The sequence below is a fragment of the Eleutherodactylus coqui genome, chromosome 12 (genome assembly GCF_035609145.1).
Source record: "Eleutherodactylus coqui strain aEleCoq1 chromosome 12, aEleCoq1.hap1, whole genome shotgun sequence".
In the NCBI taxonomy this organism is placed as follows: Eukaryota; Metazoa; Chordata; class Amphibia; order Anura; family Eleutherodactylidae; genus Eleutherodactylus; species Eleutherodactylus coqui.
The window spans coordinates 115467229-115490873 of NC_089848.1; the positions used below are offsets into that span (position 1 = coordinate 115467229).

Consider the following 23645-nt stretch of genomic DNA (forward strand, 5'->3'; position numbering starts at 1 on the left):
GGAGATTTCTCTCCTCGTGCTCCCACGCCCCTCTCCGATGACATAACATAGTGGCCCTTCAGTACTGAACGGCTACTATTTACACTGAGCGATCAGCTGATCGTCCATTGTTTATGCAGCATAAATTATGGACGATGAGCTGATCGCTCAGTGTAAATAGCAGCCATTCAGTATTGAACAGCCGCTACGTTATATCAATGGAGAGGGGCGGGGGAGCGCAAAGAGAGAAATCTCCTCCAGCCTCCCCGCTGTGAGCCAGCGATACTAGCTCCTGTGCAGGTGCATGGGAGCTAGTATGTACGGGGACAAGTGTCGGGCATCATTTTGCCCGACACTTGTTCCGTGTAAATGGGCCTGAAGTGTTTATATGTAATGTGGGCACAGATAAGAGAAGATAAGTGGAGGGTTGTTTTCTCAGTGGGTGTGTGTATATATGTCAAGAATCTCTAGTTGGGTGGTTTTTAATTAGTGTGAAGAAAAAGCCATTGTCTGCTTTGGCAGTATGTGGATTAGATTTTGAATGAGTCATTTTTGTTTAGCTTGTAAAACAATCACCACTCCCCTGGAGTTGTTTGAGCAACTGCTAATTAAACCCAAGGACAAGGCTACAATAGTCAATGGCCCATTGAAGTCAATGGAAGCCATACAGTTCGCGGCCCATCCACAGTTGACACTGCGGATGAGCCACGGATCCCACAGGAAAACAGGAGTTTGGAAAAAAGAACCCTCCTACTGCACGTCCCCACACATCCATTGTGCAGAAGAAAGAGGATAGGGTCAGAACGCAGAAGACCCACACGGGATCAACACAGGTAAAATAGTGTCCTTGGCCTCGGGCAGGGTGGGATTCCGCTGCGGGATCCGCCACGCCCATGGACATGAGGCCATATAGTGATATGGACCATGCTGGTATACCCTGGCCCAGTTTATACCAGCATAGTTGACACCACTATATACAGGACCTATAACTTATACCAGCTGGACATATCTAATTATATACAGTGGATATTCAGGTTATGGGGGTTTCACACTTGTTCTGGTGATTCTGCTTTTTGTCTCCGTTCAGGGAGAAGGAAAGGGGAATCTCCACAGCTGAACAGCTCCGTCTCTGAACGGAACTGAACAGCGCCGGACGGACTCTATTGACTATAATGGAGTCCGCCAGTTTTCTGTCCAGCTGGCCGGCTTTTGGATTGAATAAAAAGAGCAACGCTTTTTCTTCCAGTACTTTGAACTGGATCTGTGTTGGAATCTCCAGCCAGAGCTTTCTATGCAGTATGAGATCAGCCTTACACCAACATGGTCAATATGATTGTATACAGGAGATATATACATCTGCCTGTATAAAGTGATATAGACCATGCTGGTATAACCTGGGTATTTCCTGTATATGATTACACACAATTAAAAACTGCATGAAAAACCTGCATGCAGCATTAGGCCTTAGTCAGACGGGCGATTTTTCGCGCGATTTGCGCATGCGCATGCGTCCGGCGATTTTATAAAACCATTGCTTTGCAATGGTATCGGACACATGAGCGCTTTTTATGCGCTCGTCCGATAAATTATAGAACAAAAAATCGCAGATCGCACCTATCTGCAATCTGCGATTCCTGTTCTCTTCTCTATATGCGCTCAATGGGGCCGGCGGCAGCAGCGCCGACCCCATTGAGAACATATAGAAGACAAATCATTCTTCTCTGCCACAGCTGTAACAGCTGTGGCAGAGAAGAACGATGTTTGCCCATTGAATTCAATGGAGCCGGGAATACAGCCGCTCCATTGAAAGCAATGGGCTGCCGGCGATCGCGGGGTGAATTGTCGGGAAGGGGTTAAATATATAAACCCTTCCCTGCAATTCATTCTAAAATGTGTTAAAATAAAAAAAAATTGTATACTCACCTTTCCGCTGCAGCCGGAGTCCAGCCGCGGCCGCTGTCAGTTCTCCGGAACTGCTTCTTGGCACTATTCAGCCGGCGGGGCTTTAAAATCCCCGCCTGCTGAATGATCTTCCTCTGATTGGTCACAGCCCTGACCAATCAGAGGCTGAAAACACTCACACACCCATTCATGAATTCATGAATGGGTGAGTGACTGCTGCCTCTCAGCGCTGAGCCAATCAGGGGCAGGTCTGACTCACATCCATTCATGAATTCATGAATGGGTGTGAGTGAGGCATGCCTCTGATTGGCTCAGCGCTGAGCCAATCAGGGGACAGGTCTGACTCACACCCCCTTCACACCCACTGCAGGACGGCCGCACGGAGCTCCGGCTGCCGGCAGAAGGTGAGTATACAATTTTTTTTTATTTTAACACATTTTAGGATGGATTGCAGGGAAGGGCTTATATATTTAAGCCCTTACCGACAATTCATCCCGGGCTCGCCCGCAGCGCATTGCTTTCAATGGAGACGGCTGTATTGCCGTCTCCATTGAATGCAATGCGCTGGACAGCTCCGGCCCATTTCTAATGAAACGCGGCTAGGAGCAGATTTTCGGGCGATTTGCGGGCGACTTGCGCGCACCGGTCACGCGATTTGCGGATGCGCATCCGTCATGCGATCTGCAAATCGCACGAAACATCGCCCGTCTGACTAAGGCCTTAAAAAAACCCCGCATGTATTGTTTAAAATTCGCATGCTTTTTTTTTATAAGTGTAAGCAGTTTTTCGATGTGATTTTAAGGCCTCTTTCACACGGGCAACAGCGATATCGTCACGAGAAAATCACAGCAATCTTGCAGTTGTGTTCTGTGCAACATTGCTGCGGTCTCTCGCAGCGATATCGCAATTTTGTGTCACCAGAAAGTCATGCAACTTTGTAGCGCTCTTTTGTTGGGATTTTAGGGGGCTTGAAATATAACCCCTACCCTGAAAATAAGCCCCTTTTGCCTTTACATAAAAACAAAAAACAATACATAACCTAAAAGGCGCAGTCTGCTCCGTCGCACTTCTTCTCCGCAGCTCTGGCATACTTGCTTTTAGTTTTCAGACAGCGTTTCCTGGTTTGGAGGTTCAAAATCCCCGCCTCCAGGAAGCATTGGCTTTGATTGGTTCTCAAGCGCCGTGGCTCAGCCAATCACTGCAGTGCTTCATGAACCAATCACGGCTATCGCTGAGTTTTTCCCATTGTTTTCAATGGGGAAATCTCACATCGCACATCGTGCAACTAGCATGTGGCACGATGCTGCTGCCAGCCCCATTTTAAACAATGGGAGATGCAATGTGAGGGCATGGAGCAAAACAAGGATGGGCCACAATTTGTTTCCCGCATCAAGGTGTGATGCAATGCGGTAAGACATCGCTCATGTGTGTGACTCCATTCAAAAGAAATGCGTGCGTCTCACAATGTACAAATCTCACACGATTATCTTGGCCTTGTGAAAACTGCCTAAGGGGCTACAAACACATTTTTACGTAGCCCAGGGAATGAGCCATGTCTGGAAAGCTTATAGCCCCATTTAGACACACCGATAGTCGCTGAAAAGCAGTCTTTTGAGCGAGGATCGCTGGGTCTAAACACGTGGCCATCATGCAGATTTAGTTAAGGATGAGCCTTATCAGTGCCACGTGCTGAGTTCTCAGCGGGATACCATGATACTATTGTTTCAGCTGGTATCCCACTCGGACAACACAGCAGGAGTATGCAGAAAACAAGTGGTCCAGCTGTCTTCTGCATACCCCGCTTGTAGTGCTCAGCTGTATAACAGAAGATAGCGGTCCCGCTTGTCTTCTGCATACAGCGTGAGCCTTCATTTACACACTTATGCAAAGTGAACGCCCAAAACTCACTCAAACTGCCGTCTGAGCGAATTTTGAGCAATCATCTTGCCGTGTAAATGCACACAACGATTATCGTGAATTTTGTCTAAATGGGCCAATGCCAAGGGGCTAGATCATGTATGGAAATTCGTTTTGCAGCTGTATGCAGCATGGTTTAGGTATGGGTAAAGGTGTGCGGGGCCCAAGCTGAACCTTTGCACCTGGGCCCCTGAACCTCTAGTTACGTCCCTGAGTGCTAATGAGCTGTAACTGTATTAGCTCTGCAAGATAGCTAACTGTTAATTCTGCCTTATTTGACGTGTTTCTACGCTGAAAAAAATGCAGTATTTCGTCAGGAGTTAGCAGGAATGGGAGACATAAAAACACAAAAGCTTCTGGCTGAACAGCGATGATGTCCTGCTGACAGCCTATCTACATCATAGTGAGTTGAGTTCAATAGATAGCGAGCTATTGCAGCTCCAATTTCTAAGTTGTCAGCCTGGCTTAGTTGCCATTCATAGCAAGTATGTTCTATATTCATCAATGGTTGCTTGCTAGGGTAAGATAGAAAGATAGAATGCCAAGGCAGTCCGAGTCAAAAACTTTGATCTATTTCTAATGATTAAGCGGGCTGCGCTTACTCTTTTATACTATCTGGATAAAAGTTTTCTCTCCCTGATGGGATGAAGATAGCCTACATTTTATAGCTGGGGAGCGTTTATTCAGTTTACTGGTTGATTTACTATATGAGCCTGGTGGACTTATCTATAGTCTTTTGTTTGGTGAACTGGACCTGTATTGTCCATATCCACCCCATGATATAACACAGGTGGCCGCTGATGTACGACGTAAACATTTTTGAGAAGTCTGTTTTCCTTTCCCCTTTTTCCATTATGTGCTCTATTTTTAGTTCAGATAGCTTTCATTGAGACAGAGGAATGAAGACAGTAGTGACATTAATACATGAAAATGTGTCATTAAAGGTTGTGAACCAAAAACAGTAAGGAGCGACATCTGAACATCTCCAGAGAGATTCTCCAATCAGTTGTTTTGATTTAAACAGGCGTACATCTAATCCTGCAAAAAAAGAAAGGAAAGTGTATAACTTGAGAAAGGGGAAGGAAGGAGGGAGGGGGGGGGGGGGGAGCCACGAGATGTGCTCTATTTTTAAACATTTAATAATAAATGTGAAGTTTTGGGTTCCTCCCCTGACAAGACTTCCTATATAATGATGTAGTTGCCCAGCGTCTTTCTGTGTGTGTTTGTGCTGCTGTGTGTGTTCCAGTTGTATCTTTACATGTGTGCTGATGTCTGCGCTGTATGTCAAGTCAGCCTATGTCAGTTATGTGCACTGTCTCTTTAACTGTCTGATTGTGGATGACCTGAGGAGTGAGTTATGATTAGGGGAGGAGTGAGAGAGCAGTGGTAGTCGGGAGGAAAGAGAAGGAGAAAGAGAAGAGAGGTGCGAGCTTCTCGAGAGGGAGAATGTGGAGGTGCTCGGGAGACAGGGACTGTGCAGAGGAGAAACAAACTCTGAAGTTCCCCCGAGCAGTGTCTCGGGCCCATCTCTGTGACTATGAGATTTCTCACCTCCAAGGAGTGTGCACGGTACCACCATTCATCTACCACAATTTGGAGCGCTAACAAGGACCATGTAGGGAGGACAGTGGGAGTGATTGCAATGAAGAGAGGAGGTACGGAGTGAAGAAATTGAGAGTGGTTGTGTTATGTACCTGAGAAGTACCGGGATTACACCCCCCCCCCCCCGGTAGTCGTCCGACAGATAACTAGGACTGCGCATGCTCAAAAGATTGAATGCGGGGACAATGACTTTTTCCTGGATACAAACTTTTTGAAGGAAGGAACTGTGGAGAAAATGTATTCTCCTTTGGCGTTGTAAGGCTTAAGACTGCTTGAGTTAAGTTGAAGTAAAAGAGAACTATGTGCCTCCAATTCAACGTTAACTTTTGTGGACTCTGTTATTAATTGTGAGTATTACAGAGAGGTACTGGCGTCACGTAGACAAAACAAGTAATATTCTCTAGCGCTGTTGATATTTTCCCGGGGGCTGCGTGCACCTGGGCCGACTATACTTTGGATCTGTTGGAAGAGGATGGTAGAGCCACCCATGACATATCTTGTAAGTTTACCCCGCCATCTTCCCGGGCCAAAGGACTGACCCTGCCCACTACACTTAGAAGTCATCTGTGATCTCTAATATAGGCACCCACTCAGTAACACTGCCCCCATGGGCCCCCACTCTGTAATATTGCCCCTCATTGGCATCCACTTAGTAATAATTCCCCATATAGGCCCTAAACCAATAATATTGCCCCCGTGGACCCCCACTCCTATATGGCGCATTATTACTAATAGTGTCCAATCTAGGCCCCCACTCAGTAACAGCCACTGCAGTCCATGCATTGTTCACTCACTGAGTTCAGGGTAAAGCGATCATGTCATCGATGTGACTTCTCACATGATCGGTCTACCTGAAACTCAGTGAATGATCAGTGCAGACGCGGAGTGCAATGGCCAGGAGCAGAAGGAGCGACAGAGGTGAATTTAAGTGTTTTTTATTTTATTTTAGTTCATTTAACCAAATACATTTTTTAAAAATCTGCGCTTTCTCTGTCCCCAGGACCTGACCGGACAACTAATTGGGTCCTGAGGGCCAATCAACCCCTGTTTGTGATCCACTTTTAAAAAAGGATTTTGCTGCAAGTTGCCCTAAAATTTGCACCCACTGAATGAAGTCCTAATTGGTGGGGAGGCTGAATGGAAGCATGCACTGTACGTTAATCATCCTAGCTTGTTGATTGGAGGAAACGGACATCCTGACCGGCTTATGTAACTTTCTTCTACATGGTGTGCTACATATGAGCTAATAATAAGAGACAAGACGACACTGAGCTAGTGTAAACTTTTATCACTGTCAACAATAAGTAGGTCATGGTTAACAGGTGGTTTATGTAAGTGTAGAGCATACAGCAATGTCTGGACCAACTTAGAGCAAATGAGTCATGAGAGATGTATCACTGTGCAGAAGTGTTACGGGCAGCTGAGCGGAAAAGTGCCGCGTCCTGCAGAAATACTGCTATTTCACTTGTAACCTCAGGTAGCATAATGCATAAATATACTATTGCAGCTAAGTCATAGTTACAGGGTTCTTAGAAGTGGAAATCAAGCACGCTAAACTCTCTCCCCCTCCCTTTGCCAGCTGATCGCGTCAATAGTAGCTCCCATAGAAGGCTATGGGAGCTGCTGGCAAGAAGAGAAGGAGGGAGGTGGGAGGGAGTTTAGCAGCATGAGCTGCTGCTAAAGTCCCTCCTCCTCCACTTGCCGAAAGCTTCCATAGGCTTATATGGGAGCTGCCGCCTGATCACGGCCAAAAGATATGACAAGACCTATCTTTTCCGTCCGCAAGTAAAAGTGGCCAACCGGATTCTGCAACGTACGTGCTATCTTTTCAGGCAGGAAGATTTTACTGACTGGAAAATCGCTTATTTGAACGAATGCATTGGGATCCAATGCTTCAGATGGTCGCGACTTTTAGCTAACGTTGCAGCATCCATTGCAATTTCCAAAAATAGCCGCAATAAAGCGTTCATGTGAATAAAGGCTCATTTACACGCAAAGACAAACTTTCAAGCGATTGAAAGATTGACAGCTTCAGCAATCATTTTGCATAAAGTACTAATAAGCACTAATGTCCATTAACACTTTATCAGCTTCATTTACATGCAAATGAGCCCCGAGAAGCTGCTTGCAGAGAACAGCAGATGGTCTGTTCTTTGCATACAGCTCCTTTGTTCTCACATGGGGCTATCAGCTGTAATCAATGTAATCAGCACTGCTATGGAGAACACAGAGTGTGGTCTGTCTTATCTGCTCTACGGCTGAACAATGGATTTTATGCTCACCTAAAAATCATCATTCAGCCAAAGAGTGAAAGATGAAAGCATTTACACACAACGATTATTGCTCAAAATCCATTGTTTGAGCAAATTTTAAACAATAATTGTTCTGTGTAAATGGGACTTAAGGCCTACAGAGACACTGTGTCAGATACCAATTGACTACTGACTACTTGTCCCTTTCCTTGTAAGCTTTGCACACACAAGGATCACTTGAAGGATATCTCCATTCATATGTAAATAAAGTTTTGCTGTTCTATAATATACTAAGGGTATGTTCATAATGTGGATTTTTGCTAATTTGACTCCACGATAATCCTGCATCAAATCTGCTTCCTATTATATTCTACGGTATAATCTACAGTATTTTAATACTGCCACCTATGTACAAGTATATAATTACTATAATACTGCCCCCTGTGTACAAGAATATAACTACTGTAATACTGCCCCCTATGTACAAGAATATAACTGCTATAATACTGCCCCCTAAGTGCAAGAATATAACTGCTATAATACTGTCTCCTATGTACAAGAATATAACTACTATAATACTGCCCCCTATGTATAAGAATATAACTACTATAATACTGCCCCCCATGTACAAGAATATAACTACTATAATACAGCCTCCTATGTACAAGAATATAACTACTATAATACTGCTCCTATGTACAAGAATATAACTACTGTAATACTGCCCCCTATGTACAAGAATATAACTGCTATAATACTGCCCCCTAAGTGCAAGAATATAACTGCTATAATACTGCCTCCTATGTACAAGAATGGAAACGAAAGTTAGGGAGAGCGCCATCACAAAAATGAAAAAATTAATAAACAAATCGAATTCTACTTACCGGGTGTCAGGCGGGGCAACAAACATAAGTTTGTGTCCCACTTGCACCGGGAATCCCAGTTCACCTTTAGAGGGTTTCTTTGCCGATGGGTGGAGTTTAATCCAGAAGAGCTATTACTATAGAATCTAATAGTTCTACTCAGCTGATCTAGAGAGCAGCAGCTTGAAAAGTACCCCCCAAAAGTTTCAAATAACAAATTGGGAAATAAAGAATAATATAAAAATAAAAAACTTTTCTATTCACTGCGCTACACTCCCAACCCAAATCGTCCTGTCAAGCTTGATAAAGGCGTCAGAGGACGCAGAAACGCGTTGCTTTTAATATATCTGTCATGTGGAATATGGGGAATAAAATTATAGCTTACTATTGACGTATGTTTTTAGTAGCTTATTCCCACAGGACGATTTGGGTTGGGAGTGTAGCGCAGTGAATAGAAAAGTTTTTTTCTTTTTATATTATTCTATGTACCAGAATATAACTACTATAATACTGCTCCTATGTACAAGAATATAGGGGGCAGTATTATAGTAGTTGTATTCTTGTACATAGGGGGCAGTATTATAGTAGTTATATTCTTGTACATAGGGGGCAGTATTATAGTAGTTATATTCTTGTACATAGGGGGCAGTATTATAGTAGTTATATTCTTGTATATAGGGGGCAGTATTATAGTAGTTATATTCTTGTACATGAAGGCAGTATTATAGTAGTTATATTCTTGTACATAGGGAGCAGTATTATAGTAGTTATATTCTTGTACATAGGAGCAGTATTATAGTAGTTATATTCTTGTACATAGAGGGCAGTATTATAGTAGTTATATTCTTGTACATAGGGGGCAATATTATAGTGGTTATATTCTTGTACATAGGGGGCAGTATTATAGTAGTTATATTCTTGTACATAGGGGGCAATATTATAGTGGTTATATTCTTGTACATAAGGGGCAGTATTATAGTAGTTATATTCGTGTACATAGGGGGCAGTATTATAGTAGTTATATTCTTGTACATAGGGGGCAGTATTATAGTAGTTATATTCTTGTACATAGGAGGCAGTATTATAGTAGTTATATTCTTGTACATAGGGGGCAGTATTATAGTAGTTATATTCTTGTACATAGGGGGCAGTATTATAGTAGTTATATTCTTGTACATAGGGGGCAATATTATAGTGGTTATATTCTTGTACATAAGGGGCAGTATTATAGTAGTTATATTCGTGTACATAGGGGGCAGTATTATAGTAGTTATATTCTTGTACATAGGGGGCAGTATTATAGTAGTTATATTCTTGTACATAGGAGGCAGTATTATAGTAGTTATATTCTTGTACATAGGGGGCAGTATTATAGTAGTTATATTCTTGTACATAGGGAGCAGTATTATAGTAGTTATATTCTTGTACATAGGAGGCAGTATTATAGTAGTTATATTCTTGTACATAGGGGGCAGTATTATAGTAGTTATATTCTTGTACATAGGGGGCAGTATTATAGCAGTTATATTCTTGTACATAGGGGGCAGTATTATAGTAGTTATATTCTTGTACATAGGGGGCAGTATTATAGTAGTTATATTCTTGTACATAGGGGGCAGTATTATAGTACTTATATTCTTGTACATTGGGGCAGTATTATAGTAGTTATATTCTTGTACATAGGAGACAGTATTATAGCAGTTATATTCTTGTACATAGGGGGCAGTATTATAGTAGTTATATTCTTGTACATAGGAGGCAGTATTATAGTACTTATATTCTTGTACATTGGGGCAGTATTATAGTAGTTATATTCTTGTACATAGGGGGCAGTATTATAGTAGTTATATTCTTGTACATAGGGGGCAGTATTATAGTAGTTATAATCTTGTACATGGGGGGCAGTATTATAGTAGTTATATTCTTGTACATAGGGGGCAGTATTATTGTAGTTATATTCTTGTACATAGGGGGCAGTATTATAGTAGTTATATTCTTGTACATAGGAGGCAGTATTATAGTAGTTATATTCTTGTACATAGGAGGCAGTATTATGGTAGGTATATTCTTGTACATAGGGGGCAGTATTACAGTAGTTATATTCTTGTACATAGGGGGGCAGTATTATAGTAGTTATATTCTTGTACATAGGGGGGCAGTATTATAGTATATTCTTGTACATAGGGGGCAGTATTATAGTAGTTATATTCTTGTACATAGGAGGCAGTATTATAGTAGTTATATTCTTGTACATAGGAGGCAGTATTATGGTAGGTATATTCTTGTACATAGGGGGAGGTATTATAGTAGTTATATTCTTGTTCATAGGAGGCAGTATTATGGTAGGTATATTCTTGCACATAGGGGGCAGTATTATAGTAGTTATATTATTGTACCTAGGAGGCAGTATTATAGTAGTTATATTCTTGTACATAGGGGGCAGTATTATAGTAGTTAAATTCTTGTACATAGGGGGCAGTATTATAGTAGTTATATTCTTGTACATAGGAGCAGTATTATAGTAGTTATATTCTTGTACATAGGGGGCAGTATTATAGTAGTTATATTCTTGTACATAGGGGGCAGTATTATAGTAGTTATATTCTTGTACACAGGGGGCAGTAATATAGTAGTTATATTCTTGTACATAGGAGACAGTATTATAGCAGTTATATTCTTGTACATAGGGGGCAGTATTATAGTAGTTATATTCTTGTACATAGGGGGCAGTATTATAGTAGTTATATTCTTGTACATAGGGGGCAGTATTATAGTACTTATATTCTTGTACATTGGGGCAGTATTATAGTAGTTATATTCTTGTACATAGGAGACAGTATTATAGCAGTTATATTCTTGTACATAGGGGGCAGTATTATAGTAGTTATATTCTTGTACATAGGAGGCAGTATTATAGTACTTATATTCTTGTACATTGGGGCAGTATTATAGTAGTTATATTCTTGTACATAGGGGGCAGTATTATAGTAGTTATATTCTTGTACATAGGGGGCAGTATTATAGTAGTTATAATCTTGTACATGGGGGGCAGTATTATAGTAGTTATATTCTTGTACATAGGGGGCAGTATTATTGTAGTTATATTCTTGTACATAGGGGGCAGTATTATAGTAGTTATATTCTTGTACATAGGAGGCAGTATTATAGTAGTTATATTCTTGTACATAGGAGGCAGTATTATGGTAGGTATATTCTTGTACATAGGGGGCAGTATTACAGTAGTTATATTCTTGTACATAGGGGGGCAGTATTATAGTAGTTATATTCTTGTACATAGGGGGGCAGTATTATAGTAGTTATATTCTTGTACATAGGGGGCAGTATTATAGTAGTTATATTCTTGTACATAGGAGGCAGTATTATAGTAGTTATATTCTTGTACATAGGAGGCAGTATTATGGTAGGTATATTCTTGTACATAGGGGGAGGTATTATAGTAGTTATATTCTTGTTCATAGGAGGCAGTATTATGGTAGGTATATTCTTGCACATAGGGGGCAGTATTATAGTAGTTATATTATTGTACCTAGGAGGCAGTATTATAGTAGTTATATTCTTGTACATAGGGGGCAGTATTATAGTAGTTAAATTCTTGTACATAGGGGGCAGTATTATAGTAGTTATATTCTTGTACATAGGAGGCAGTATTATAGTAGTTATATTCTTGTACATAGGGGGCAGTATTATAGTAGTTATATTCTTGTACATAGGGGGGCAGTATTATAGTAGTTATATTCTTGTACATAGGGGGCAGTATTATAGTAGTTATATTCTTGTACATAGGGGGGCAGTATTATAGTAGTTATATTCTTGTACATAGGGGGCAGTATTATAGTAGTTATATTCTTGTACATAGGAGGCAGTATTATAGTAGTTATATTCTTGTACATAGGGGGAAGTATTATAGTAGTTATATTCTTGTTCATAGGAGGCAGTATTATGGTAGGTATATTCTTGCACATAGGGGGCAGTATTATAGTAGTTATATTATTGTACATAGGGGGCAGTATTATAGTAGTTATATTCTTGTACATAGGAGGCAGTATTATAGTAGTTATATTCTTGTACATAGGAGGCAGTATTACAGTAGTTATATTCTTGTACATAGAGGGCAGTATTATAGTAGTTATATTCTTGGACATAGGGGGCAGTATTATAGTAGTTATATTCTTGTACATAGGAGGCAGTATTATAGTAGTTATATTCTTGTACATAGGAGGCAGTATTATAGTAGTTATATTCTTGTACATAGGAGGCAGTATTATAGTAGTTATATTCTTGTACATAGGAGGCAGTATTATAGTAGTTATATTCTTGTACATAGGGGGCAGTATTATAGTAGTTATATTCTTGTACATAGGGGATAGTATTATAGTAGTTATATTTCACATAGGGGGGTAGTATTATAAAAGCTACATTCTTGTCTACTGTGTGGTGTTACAGCAGTGATTAAAAAAAGAATTTGCATTAGCTTTCTAGAATATACATTTGCCACATGACTACATTTATTGCTGAATTACAATATAAATTACAGTAGAGCTGACTGATATAATACATTATACCCCTCCCTCAGTTATAGCTCCAGTTTAATTACACGCTTGTTATACTTCAGTGTACCAGCTATGTCACGTGAGAACAGCCGCCTGCTAGACTGTGACTAACATCATCCGGGAATTTCCGGTCCTTTCCTCGGCTCCGCCTAGCGTTTATTGTTTATTGCAGACTCCGCCTCTCGTGCCATCCAATCCAAAACGCTCTGCCCGTCGTCCCTAATAACACTACCCGCCTTTTCCTGTGGAAACAGTGTGGCTCCGCCTCTGAACTACACCAATCACTAGCGACTTCACGCTTCTCAGATTAGTCCACGCCCTCTGGCCCCGCCTTCAGCGTTACTCCAATCCCTTGCCACCATCTTTTCTCCCGCCTCAATTTAACCCCTCCTTTTGTTTTCACACCAATCGTCTACCGCCGGCTGTCTCCGCCCTGTTCTTCTCTCCGCCTCCCCTTGGCCCCTCCTCTCTCCCGAGTCGCTCCTCCTTCGGTTCTCGCCCAGTTTTCGGGCTGTAGTCAGTGAACGGGAGCAGCGGAACATGGAGCGGCCGTTAATTTCGGAGAGTCTGGCGCAGGTAGGAGTTTTACTGCCCCCTCGTGCGATGAGCGCGGCTCCGCTTTGTTCTATGCGCAGCGCAGGGTTTCTGTATATAGCTGCTCCCGGGTCCTATGTATTGTATAGGAGCCCTGTATATGATGTGTATGAGCCGTGGTCTTCACGTCCAGAGCCCATTAGGAGTGTGCCCTCCCCGTATGTAATGTATGGGAGCCATGAAGTCCAGCAGCCTGCATCCCTGTGTGATCTATAGGTCCCACCTCTAGAAACTGTGCATTCTATAGGGGGCCCCACAGTCCCCTCTTTAACGTGCAAGAGGCTTCATCTATACACAGGACCCCACATTGCCCCCACGTATATGATACAACAGTATGTAACCTCTAGGGGGCGCTCGGCATCACTGTGTAGGGGATGCTATGCTGCCCCTGTATGATGTATACTGCTTGTGTTTATATATAATGAGATTACATGCCCACAGGGGAGTTTGTATAAGCCAGTTGTGTTTCTATATGTTCCACTTGTTATACATATAGTTGCCCCTTGTGTAATCTATAGGGGACATCAAGGAATAATTAGGATGACTCCTGCAACTTAGTTCCCTACGCTCGTGTTTCTGGCAAGTTTCATCCATCTTTATATCTATAGGAGCCAGCATCGCTTTTATGTACGAATCAACCTATATAATCTACGTGGTCCTCGCATATTGTCCATAGGATCGAGCATCTTCATCCATATCATCCTGCATTCGTTATCTATAGGATCCCTTGTTCCTGTACAATCCCATCATATCGTGCTAATTAGATTTTGTTACTATGTCACCTATAGGACTGGTATGCATTGTGTATAGTAGTCTTCACCTGCTATGTATAGGTCCCTCAGTGCTTCTGTCCAGGATTGCACCTGGGCGATATTCCCGTATACGTTTGTGATATGGATGGAACTCGCATGGGAGAATAGCCCATTCATTGGAATGGCTTTATATATAATATATATATATATATATATATATATATATATATATATAATGTGTGTGTGTGTATATATATATATATATTCCTTTAAATCTTCCTCCCCGCTCAGATCAGCGGTCCAAGTTTGAAAAGTTTCTGCATGCCCTACTTTTGTCCGAGTCTCGCGTGAGTCGGACGTGTAATATGCGATGTCGCGCGTGGATGGAGTATCTATCTCTATACGCTGTCAGTTGCGTCCAAGAACCTGAGGCGCAGCTCGCAGTCACCCCTGAGCTGGCAGGTAGGTTTACACGGGCCGGAATTCCGCTACAAATTCTGCATCCTAAACGGAGTCAAACTCTGCAACAATTTTGATTCCCCGCCAGCTGCGTACCCACAGGTGACTTCAGAGGACGCTGCGCTCCCTTACGAAATACTCGGCCATCAGCACTACCTTCACCTGGTACCCGGCGGCATGTACTGAGTGCACAGCTGCCGGTCAGGGAATGGCTCTTCCGTATCACCTGACTAGCGGCGTGCGCTCATTAGAGGCCGCCAGGGACGAGATGAAGGAAGCGCTGACAGCTAAAGACTTCGGAGGGGAGTCAAAATCATTCTGTTTTTGATGCCGAACTTCCGCCCCGTTTAAACATAAGAGGACAGGGGGTAACTTGCCGATCAGTAGGGAATTGAATGGAGCGCTGCATTTGTTTTAATTGTTTCCGTTCAGAGTGACATCACTGCGGGGGAACAAGCCCCCCCTCTTGGTGATACGGAGAACAGGATACGGGAGTCCGACTCCTCCGATCAGTAAGTTATCGCAGCACTAGCAAATTCCACAGCATTTCTGCATCCAAAATAGTCAAAATCCGCATTTAGACTTGACATCGGATGCATATCTGATTTTGACAGATATGGCGCTCCCCCTCACCTCCACAGTCAGCGCTCCCTGAACCCGGAGGTAGGTGCAGCGCCGCTGGTCGGGTGATGCAGAAGTGACATCCCTTGACCAGCGGCACTGGCATCACTATAGGGGTTCGGGGAGCGCTGACTGCGCAAAGACTTTGGAGGTGAGGAGAGCGCTGTATTTTCTGAAATCAGCTGATTTCAAGTCAAAATCTGCGCTAACGGTGCAGATTTTGACTCTGTTTTGGATGCGGAAATGCTGCAGAATTTTCCACTGCTGAGAATTCTGCAGCGTCTCTGCTGCGTGTGAACATGGCCTGAAGGTGTGTTTACACTGGATGACGATCTGCTGAATAATCACCCAAAATAACGAATGCAAACAATTGTCATTCAGTGCAAACACGGCCACCAACAGGGAGACGAGCAAGAACGCTCACGTCAGCTCACCTGAAAGAACTGCCGCTGGGCGATCGAAAGTCGGTCATTCTTAAAGGAATCTGCCTATCTGGAGGTTTTCTTGGGAAATGGCCCATCGCCCGCTCTGTGTACCGTGTAACCGCACCCGTTATTAAAACGCTGACAACTCGCCTGAGCGACTATTCCACAGGACCGTTCGGACGATGGGCGTCCAGTACGAAGCCACCCTGACAGTAACGTACAGGACCCCTTATCCTATGTAGATGGTCCAGCAGGAGAAAAGGAGAATCCCCGATGCTGAACGGCTGTCGCTGTCCAGCTTTGGGAGAGAAGAAAAAGCGCTGCATGCTTCGCTTTCTTTCCGGAGGCTCCGGCGCAGATGTGAAGCGCTCCTCCCTATGCGCAGGGCAGATTTGGTTCCTCCTTCCACAACAGCTGATTCTACTGTAGGTTGCACTGCGCGAACGCGAGGCTGAGGTCTTTGACATGATAATGCTACAGAAAGAGAGGACGTTGTTTTAGCGGTGATTCATCAAGGCACCTGCAAGTTCTGGATACACCCAGCGGACAATTGTTTTTTTTTTTTTTTTGTTTTTTTTTTTTAAGGTATACAGGGCTACTACAAACTAATAGATATAGTTATAGAAGGGTATTTAAGGCATATCACTTGGTGGGAATTGGGTAAAACATGGTGAGAATGAGAGCTGTATGCGTTTGTATGCAAGGAATGCCCTCCCCTAGTGGTGGTTGTATGAGTTTGTATGCAAGGAATGCCCTCCCCTAGTGGTGGTTGTATGAGTTTGTATGCAAGGAATGCCTTCCCCCTAGTGGTGGTTGTATGAGTTTGTATGCAAGGAATGCCCTCCCCTAGTGGTGGTTGTATGAGTTTGTATGCAAGGAATGCCCTCCCCTAGTGGTGGTTGTATGAGTTTGTATGCAAGGAATGCCCTCCCCTAGTGGTGGATGTATGAGTTTGTATGCAAGGAATGCCCTCCCCTAGTGGTGGATGTATGAGTTTGTATGCAAGGAATGCCCTCCCCTAGTGGTGGATGTATGAGTTTGTACGCAGGGAATGCCCTCCCCTAGTGGTGGATGTATGAGTTTGTACGCAGGGAATGCCCTCCCCTAGTGGTGGATGTATGAGTTTGTACGCAGGGAATGCCCTCCCCTAGTGGTGGTTGTATGCGTTTGTACGCAAGGAATGCCCTCCCCTAGTGGTGGTTGTATGAGAGTGTACGCACGGAATGTCCACCCTATGGGTGGCTGCAGAAGTCTGTGTGCGGGGAACCCCTGCTGTGGCTGTATAAGGGTGCATGCACACAAGCAGATTTGTATTGCAGAATTCAGAGCGGGCGCCCCCCTCTGGATTCTGCAGTAAATACCGCCCATAGCATTCTACGGAAAAGTGATTCTTTATGCACACGAGTGAAAACAAATTGCAGTTTCCGCTCGCGGATGAAGGCTCACAGCATGCTCCATTTTTGCGCGGACGGCTTCTATTGAAGTCAATGATAGCCATCTGATCCATGGCCCTTCTGCCATTGATGCAGGAGTTAAAAAATAAATAAATTTGTACTGCGCACTTCCAACGGCTCGCTGTGCGGACCATCCGCAGTACAGATGAAGATACAGAAGTCAGGTACCCTCGGACGCCTCTGCTGCCAGGGTCGGATTCTGCATGCAGCCTAAGTCTGTATGCCCCTCTATGGTGGCTGTATGAGTCTGTCTGCAGGCGGCTCCCCCTACAGGTGATTATTGCCTGTTTAATTGCACAATCGCTGTCATACGCAACGATGGCATCATACGGCCCTGGGAATGAGCCTAAGTATTTTCATAATCTGGTTCTCCTAGACATGAGGCTTTCATCCTGGAGGGGTTTGGAAGATGATGCATTGATATTTGTTGCTGCCTGTTACAATTCACTTTGCTGTAATGGGATCACACCTGAGATGTAAGCAGATCGCTGAGGATTAATGACAGATACACTGTAGCAGTCACAGAGATGGCAGCAGGTTACAATGTTTCCCATGAAGGAGTGTCGGCTATATGGATTATCCGATATGACTGAGAAGTAACTTCATCTTTCGGTGGTCCTGAGTTTCGGGACCATCATGAATGTGAAAAACGTACCTGAAGGGAAAACAGCGCAACTATCAGAACCAGTGGTTTCTTAGGGAAACATTCAGATGAAGGAATCTTAGCCGCGCAAAAAAAATTGCACCTAAAAAAGATAGGACACCAGGGACTGAAATTCAGCAACTGAAATTCTTTGCTGCATGAAAAGATAGACCTGCGTTTCCCCCAAAATAAGACATACCCCAATAATAAGCCCTCCCCTGAGTTTCGGGGAGGGTTTGAAATATAAGCCCTGCCCTTAAAATGAGCCCTAGCTTTTGCTGCATGAAAAAAGCAAGCAATACTCTCCTAGCAGGCGCCGTTCGGGTCCCTCCTGCTGGTCTGCGGCATTTTTGAACTAATCAGAGCAATCGCTTGCTGGAGGCGTAGTATTCAAGCCCCGTCGCCAGCAGGAGATACTCCGTCGGCTTTGAAGACTGCATGGAAGCCTGCTGGAGTACTGCAGCCCAGCGGGATGGACTGCACCTGCTAGGCAAGTATAAGACACCCCCTGAAAATATGACCTTGTTCCTTTTTGGGGGCAAAAATTAATATAAGACAGGGTCTTATTTTAGGAGAAACACTATCTTTGGTGCGCAAAAGCCTCTATAAACTCCTATGGGAGACGGTTAGCAAAGAAAAATGAAGGGATTTCTCCCGCAGTGGGGAGAGAGCGCGATGAAGGAAAGGCCCAGGGGAACCCCCTTTATTGCCAGGGACCCCCTTCAGCTCAGGGAGACTGAAGGGATTCCCCTGCGGCCCCTCAGCAAGGGGTCTGGAGGAATTCCCCAGCAGCAGGTCTGAGAAACTTATGTTTTTACTGTATTCTCTATTAAATGTCAAAGTATTGGAATATAATACAGAAAAAAATGGGAAATTCTGGGTCTTTTGCAACAGGAAGTTTGCTGAGAGCTCCAAAGAACGTTTGATTGAAATGTATGCAAATGCAAACCAAGTTTTCATACATTTCCCATAAACTAAATGCAAAAAAGTCTACATTTTATCTGCTCTATCTGTTGGACAGAAAAGTGTAGTAGGCTAAGTTTTTCGATACCAAAAAAAAAAAAAAAACACTTAAAAGTTTGCTTGGCTAAACTTGGTCAAACTTATGCATTGTTTGCCCGCTATGCCCTCTGGGTCCGTAAAACACAACTCTCATCTGTGTTTTGGAGTAAAAACATGCGTTTCATGGATGTTCATATGGCCGTGCGTATAGGCCCTTACATCACGTCTAAAGATGAGCGAGCATACTCACTAAGGCAAACTACTCGAGCGAGTAGTGCCTTATGCGAGTACCTGACCGCTCGTCTCTAAAGATTCGGGGGGCGGGGAGCTGCGGGGGGAGGAACGGGGGTTGGAGGGAGGAGATCTCTCTCTCTCTTCCCCCCCTGCTCACTCCCGCAACTCACAGCTCTCCCCCACCGCCACCCGAATCTTTAGAGACGAGCGGGCAGGTACTCGCATAAGGCACTACTCGCTCGAGTAGTTTGCCTTAGCGAGTACGCTCGCACATCTCTAGTCACGTCATATACACCAGTCACACCAAGAGCTGCATTCACCCACCTGCTGGTTTTCTATCCTTGCTTCTGCGATTTAAAATACATAGCCGCTAAAAAAAAAAGTAACCACAAAATTCGGCCGCTTCCAGATGAGCGTATTTTAGCTCCATGTTTGGTCCGCGTTTTGCGGATGCTATTACGGAGCTCATGTAAATACGTTTTCACATGGCCGTTTTTTCATAGCTGTTTTTTAATAAAACTGCTGTAACATACTTACTGCACATCTGGATTACGGGCGCGTTACAATACGCTGGCCATTTGCTCCGGCTTCGTGTCTGAGGTTTGAACGTGTTCTTTATGTAGTGGTTGAAGCGAAATGTAATTTTGTTGAGAAAGGAACAAAAAAAAATTGTATTTTTTAACAAACGTCTTTAAAGAGCTTTATGGCTTCTTTTCCAGTCACATCCAGAGCTGCATTCATAATTCTGCCGGATTCCGGTCCTTTTACACGGGACGAAGTGTTAGGCAGATGGTGCCCAACAGCACATCTTGGTGATGTTACACAGGAGCGAATATAGTTGACATTGCTCACAGCGCTGCTGGAATGGAGGCGGAGTGGGCGGGGGAGCGTCCGCCATTCACCGTAATGGCCGATTTACACTTAACGTTTGTCGTTTGAATGAACAAACCATTGGTATTGTGCAAGTATGTGGATTGGCTTTTGAAAGAATCTTTAAGGTCCATTTACATGCAACAATTATTGCTTAGAATTCTTTAAAATGATGGCATATGAGCCATAATCGCTACATGTAAATGCTCCTACCTTTTCCTCTTCGGCTGAACGATGATTCTACGGAGAGCCTAAAATCTATCGTTCAGCCTGAAAGTAGATTAAACAGACCGCACGCTGTGTTCTCCACAGCAGCTGCTGATTACATTGTTGGAAGCCCATGCAAGAACAAAGGAGCTGATTGCAGAGCTCAGACCACCGGCTGAGTTCCGCAAGCAGCTCCTGGACACACGCAAATGAAGCTGATAAAGTGCTAATGGCCATTAGTGCCCATTAGTACTTTATGCAAAATGACCGCTAAAACTGTCAAGCCTTCAGTCCTTTAAGAGATTGTCTTTGCATGCTAATGAGCCTTTAGTTTAGGTGGGCGTGAATAATTAGTGCAAAGAAAAAGCCATTGTCTGCTGTGGAAGTATGAGGATTGGCTATTGGAAGAGCAATGCTTTAACTATAGGCTGTAAAAGAATGTATCTTCGTGGGTTTTGTGTAGTTCCTGTAGTGTACGTCACAACGGTCGATGGTAGAGCAGTAGGAGGGGGTGTTGTGAAAAATATGTAGTTTTGGTTCTTTTCTGTCCAGCCCTGGATACTTTGTATGGTGGGGTAGTAATAGCTGTGGGTGTACTCTACTGCTCCGTGTATGTAGCTATTGTTGGCTGCTAGAACAATCCTTCCCTTGATGCCCAGCTGGTTCTCCGAAGATCATTGGCTGCAGCGTCTGCTGATTCATTGTCTGTAGTCCACGTGCCCAGCTGTTGCGCTGCATTGTGGGAGTTGTAGTGATTTATACCAACAGCCATTGTAAACTTATTTTTCTTGTTTCTGATACTTACTTCTTTGTTTTCTGCGTGTATTCACTCCCATCTTTTAACTGACTAAATACTGACCCATTGGATTAAATTGGTGTATTCAGATATGCATATTTAACGTCCATTAAAAAAAATCACAGTATAGCCTTTTTTAGTCCGGATTCAAAGGCCAAATAGGCCACGAACGTCTACGCATGCAGGACTTTCATCTGGTAAAATGCCGGACAGCGGAGCGGATACCAAACGGACCCTAATATAGTCATTGGGGTCCATTCCGTTCCATCATAAGACAGATCCGTTGGTCTAGGGGATTCCCCTTTCCTGCTCCCATTTACTCCTATGGTAGTTACAGAAACAGTATAGCACAGGGTGTTTTGGCCTTCTTTTGAAGCTCAGGTGTGGTGGAGAGCGGTGGGGCAAAGCACTGCAAGAAGGGTCCACTCTAAATATCTTGTACCTCCCTAGCAAAAACTTGTAGTACTGCTCAACTAGATGAAGAAAACATGGCCATCGTCTTCCAAAAACAGCGCCACGCCTGTCCACAGGTTATGTGTCATATTGCAGCTCAGCCCCTATTCACTTCAGTGGACCTAAGCTGCAATACCAGACACAACCCATAGTCAGGTACGGTGCTCTTCTTGGAAAATGTCAATCATTTTAATCCTAGAAATCCCTTTGATGCCTACAAAGAACAAAGTCTCTTACACAATCCTTAAAGGGGTGTGGTATGTTGAAATAAAAAAGGAATAGACTAGCTAACTACTAATCCCATGATTTTTAATGTTTGAGTTCTGTATGATGCGGAGAAGGTGTGCTCTCTGACTTTACTGCAGGGTGGGACACAACATTGTGCAAGGATGTAGAAAGTGAACATTAGCATAATTTACTAAAGTAATTACAGCAGAGATAACACAAGTATAATTGTTGTTTTTGCTTAGATGATCTGTAGGTACAGCCTTGCCCAGGGCCATTCCCCTCTGTGCTGAGATCATAGCTGTAATGTGGAGTAGTGGTCATATAATCATAAAGACTTGTAGGCTAAGAAGGAGATCAAAAAGCATCTCCAGGTATCTTCGTCTTACCTGCTGGATTTGAATGGGTAGATGAGATGTGGGGGGGATAAAGTCCTATGGAGAAAGGGCATCACGCATATATTTTAGGTATGGTGGAACAGGGAAGCTGGCCAAGCGCGACCTCCACTGGTGGAACAGGGAAGCTGGCCAAGCGCGACCTCCACTGGTGGAACAGGGAGGCTGGCCAAGCGCGACCTCCACTGGTGGAACAGGGAAGCTGGCCAAGCGCGACCTCCACTGGTGGAACAGGGAAGCTGGCCAAGCGCGACCTCCACTGGTGGAACAGGGAAGCTGGCCAAGCGCGACCTCCACTGGTGGAACAGGGAAGCTGGCCAAGCGCGACCTCCACTGGTGGAACAGGGAAGCTGGCCAAGCGCCACCTCCACTGGTGGAACAGGGAAGCTGGCCAAGCGCCACCTCCACTGGTGGAACAGGGACGCTGGCCAAGCGCCACCTCCACTGGTGGAACAGGGACGCTGGCCAAGCGCCACCTCCACTGGTGGAACAGGGACGCTGGCCAAGCGCCACCTCCACTGGTGGAACAGGGACGCTGGCCAAGCGCCACCTCCACTGGTGGAACAGGGACGCTGGCCAAGCGCCACCTCCACTGGTGGAACAGGGACGCTGGCCAAGCGCCACCTCCACTGCTGGAACAGGGAAGTGTATAGCGCATCTCGTTGTGTTGGCAGCCGAAGACGTGAATGTGAGCCTCCGCTCCGTTCACTTCAATGGAACGCCGTATTCTCTATGGCTTTCAATTGCCTGATGTCCATTTCTGTGTCCTCCTTGATGCTGGTTTTGAAGTGTTCTAGAGACTCTTTACACCTTCCCTGATCATTTTAAATAGTGACTAAAAAAGGTGCGTGTTGGAGACATAATTGTGCCATATTAATGGCTTGGACTTTTTTTTTGCCACAAATTCCATAGGCAAGCATGACTCTCTTTATTGGATGTGTTTTTCCCACAATTCCATGCAAGGCAGCAGTTTTACCTTAATAATTTTTATTGATTACCAACACTTTTTTTCAGACTGTTGAGCATGTGGTGGTCTAACGCCTCTCGATGTTTTTATTTATTAGATTGCCAAAGCCTTCGACTTTATTTCTTCATGACACACAGCATTGTTGTCATACTTTTTTATTAGGTTTGGACATTGACGTATTGTTACATTTTCGTTTTACGTATTTTTGTTAAAACGGTGAAAATGCCATTAGTCATTCAGAGTATGCGGACAGCTGGGTGACCGCCCATTTGGGCACAGCACCCGCTTTTAGTTCAGTAACTGGAACTCTAGTAGATGCGACTCAAGAGGTTGAAATTAGTATTGTCATTTTTCTCCTAGCTGGGAAACAGGATTTCCTCGATTAATTCTAGAACGGTGAAGCCAACAACAACTTTTTCATTGCAACAGGAAATGTGATTACCGAGATCTGTGGGAGGAGCT

At 43.8% G+C, this 23645-nt stretch overlaps 1 protein-coding gene and 1 long non-coding RNA gene across 2 annotated transcripts in view; both read left to right on the forward strand.

Annotated features, from left to right (window-relative positions):
• The window catches only part of LOC136586650 (uncharacterized), a 274484-nt gene that overhangs the window by 154729 nt on the left and 96110 nt on the right, over positions 1–23645 (forward strand). The window lies entirely within an intron of this gene.
• The window catches only part of LOC136587105 (uncharacterized), a 59265-nt gene continuing 49199 nt past the window's right edge, over positions 13580–23645 (forward strand). The window contains exon 1 of the mRNA XM_066585576.1: positions 13580–13662. Within this exon, the coding sequence (XP_066441673.1) occupies positions 13627–13662 (36 nt within the window). The 5' untranslated portion in view covers positions 13580–13626. The remainder of the gene's footprint in view (positions 13663–23645) is intronic.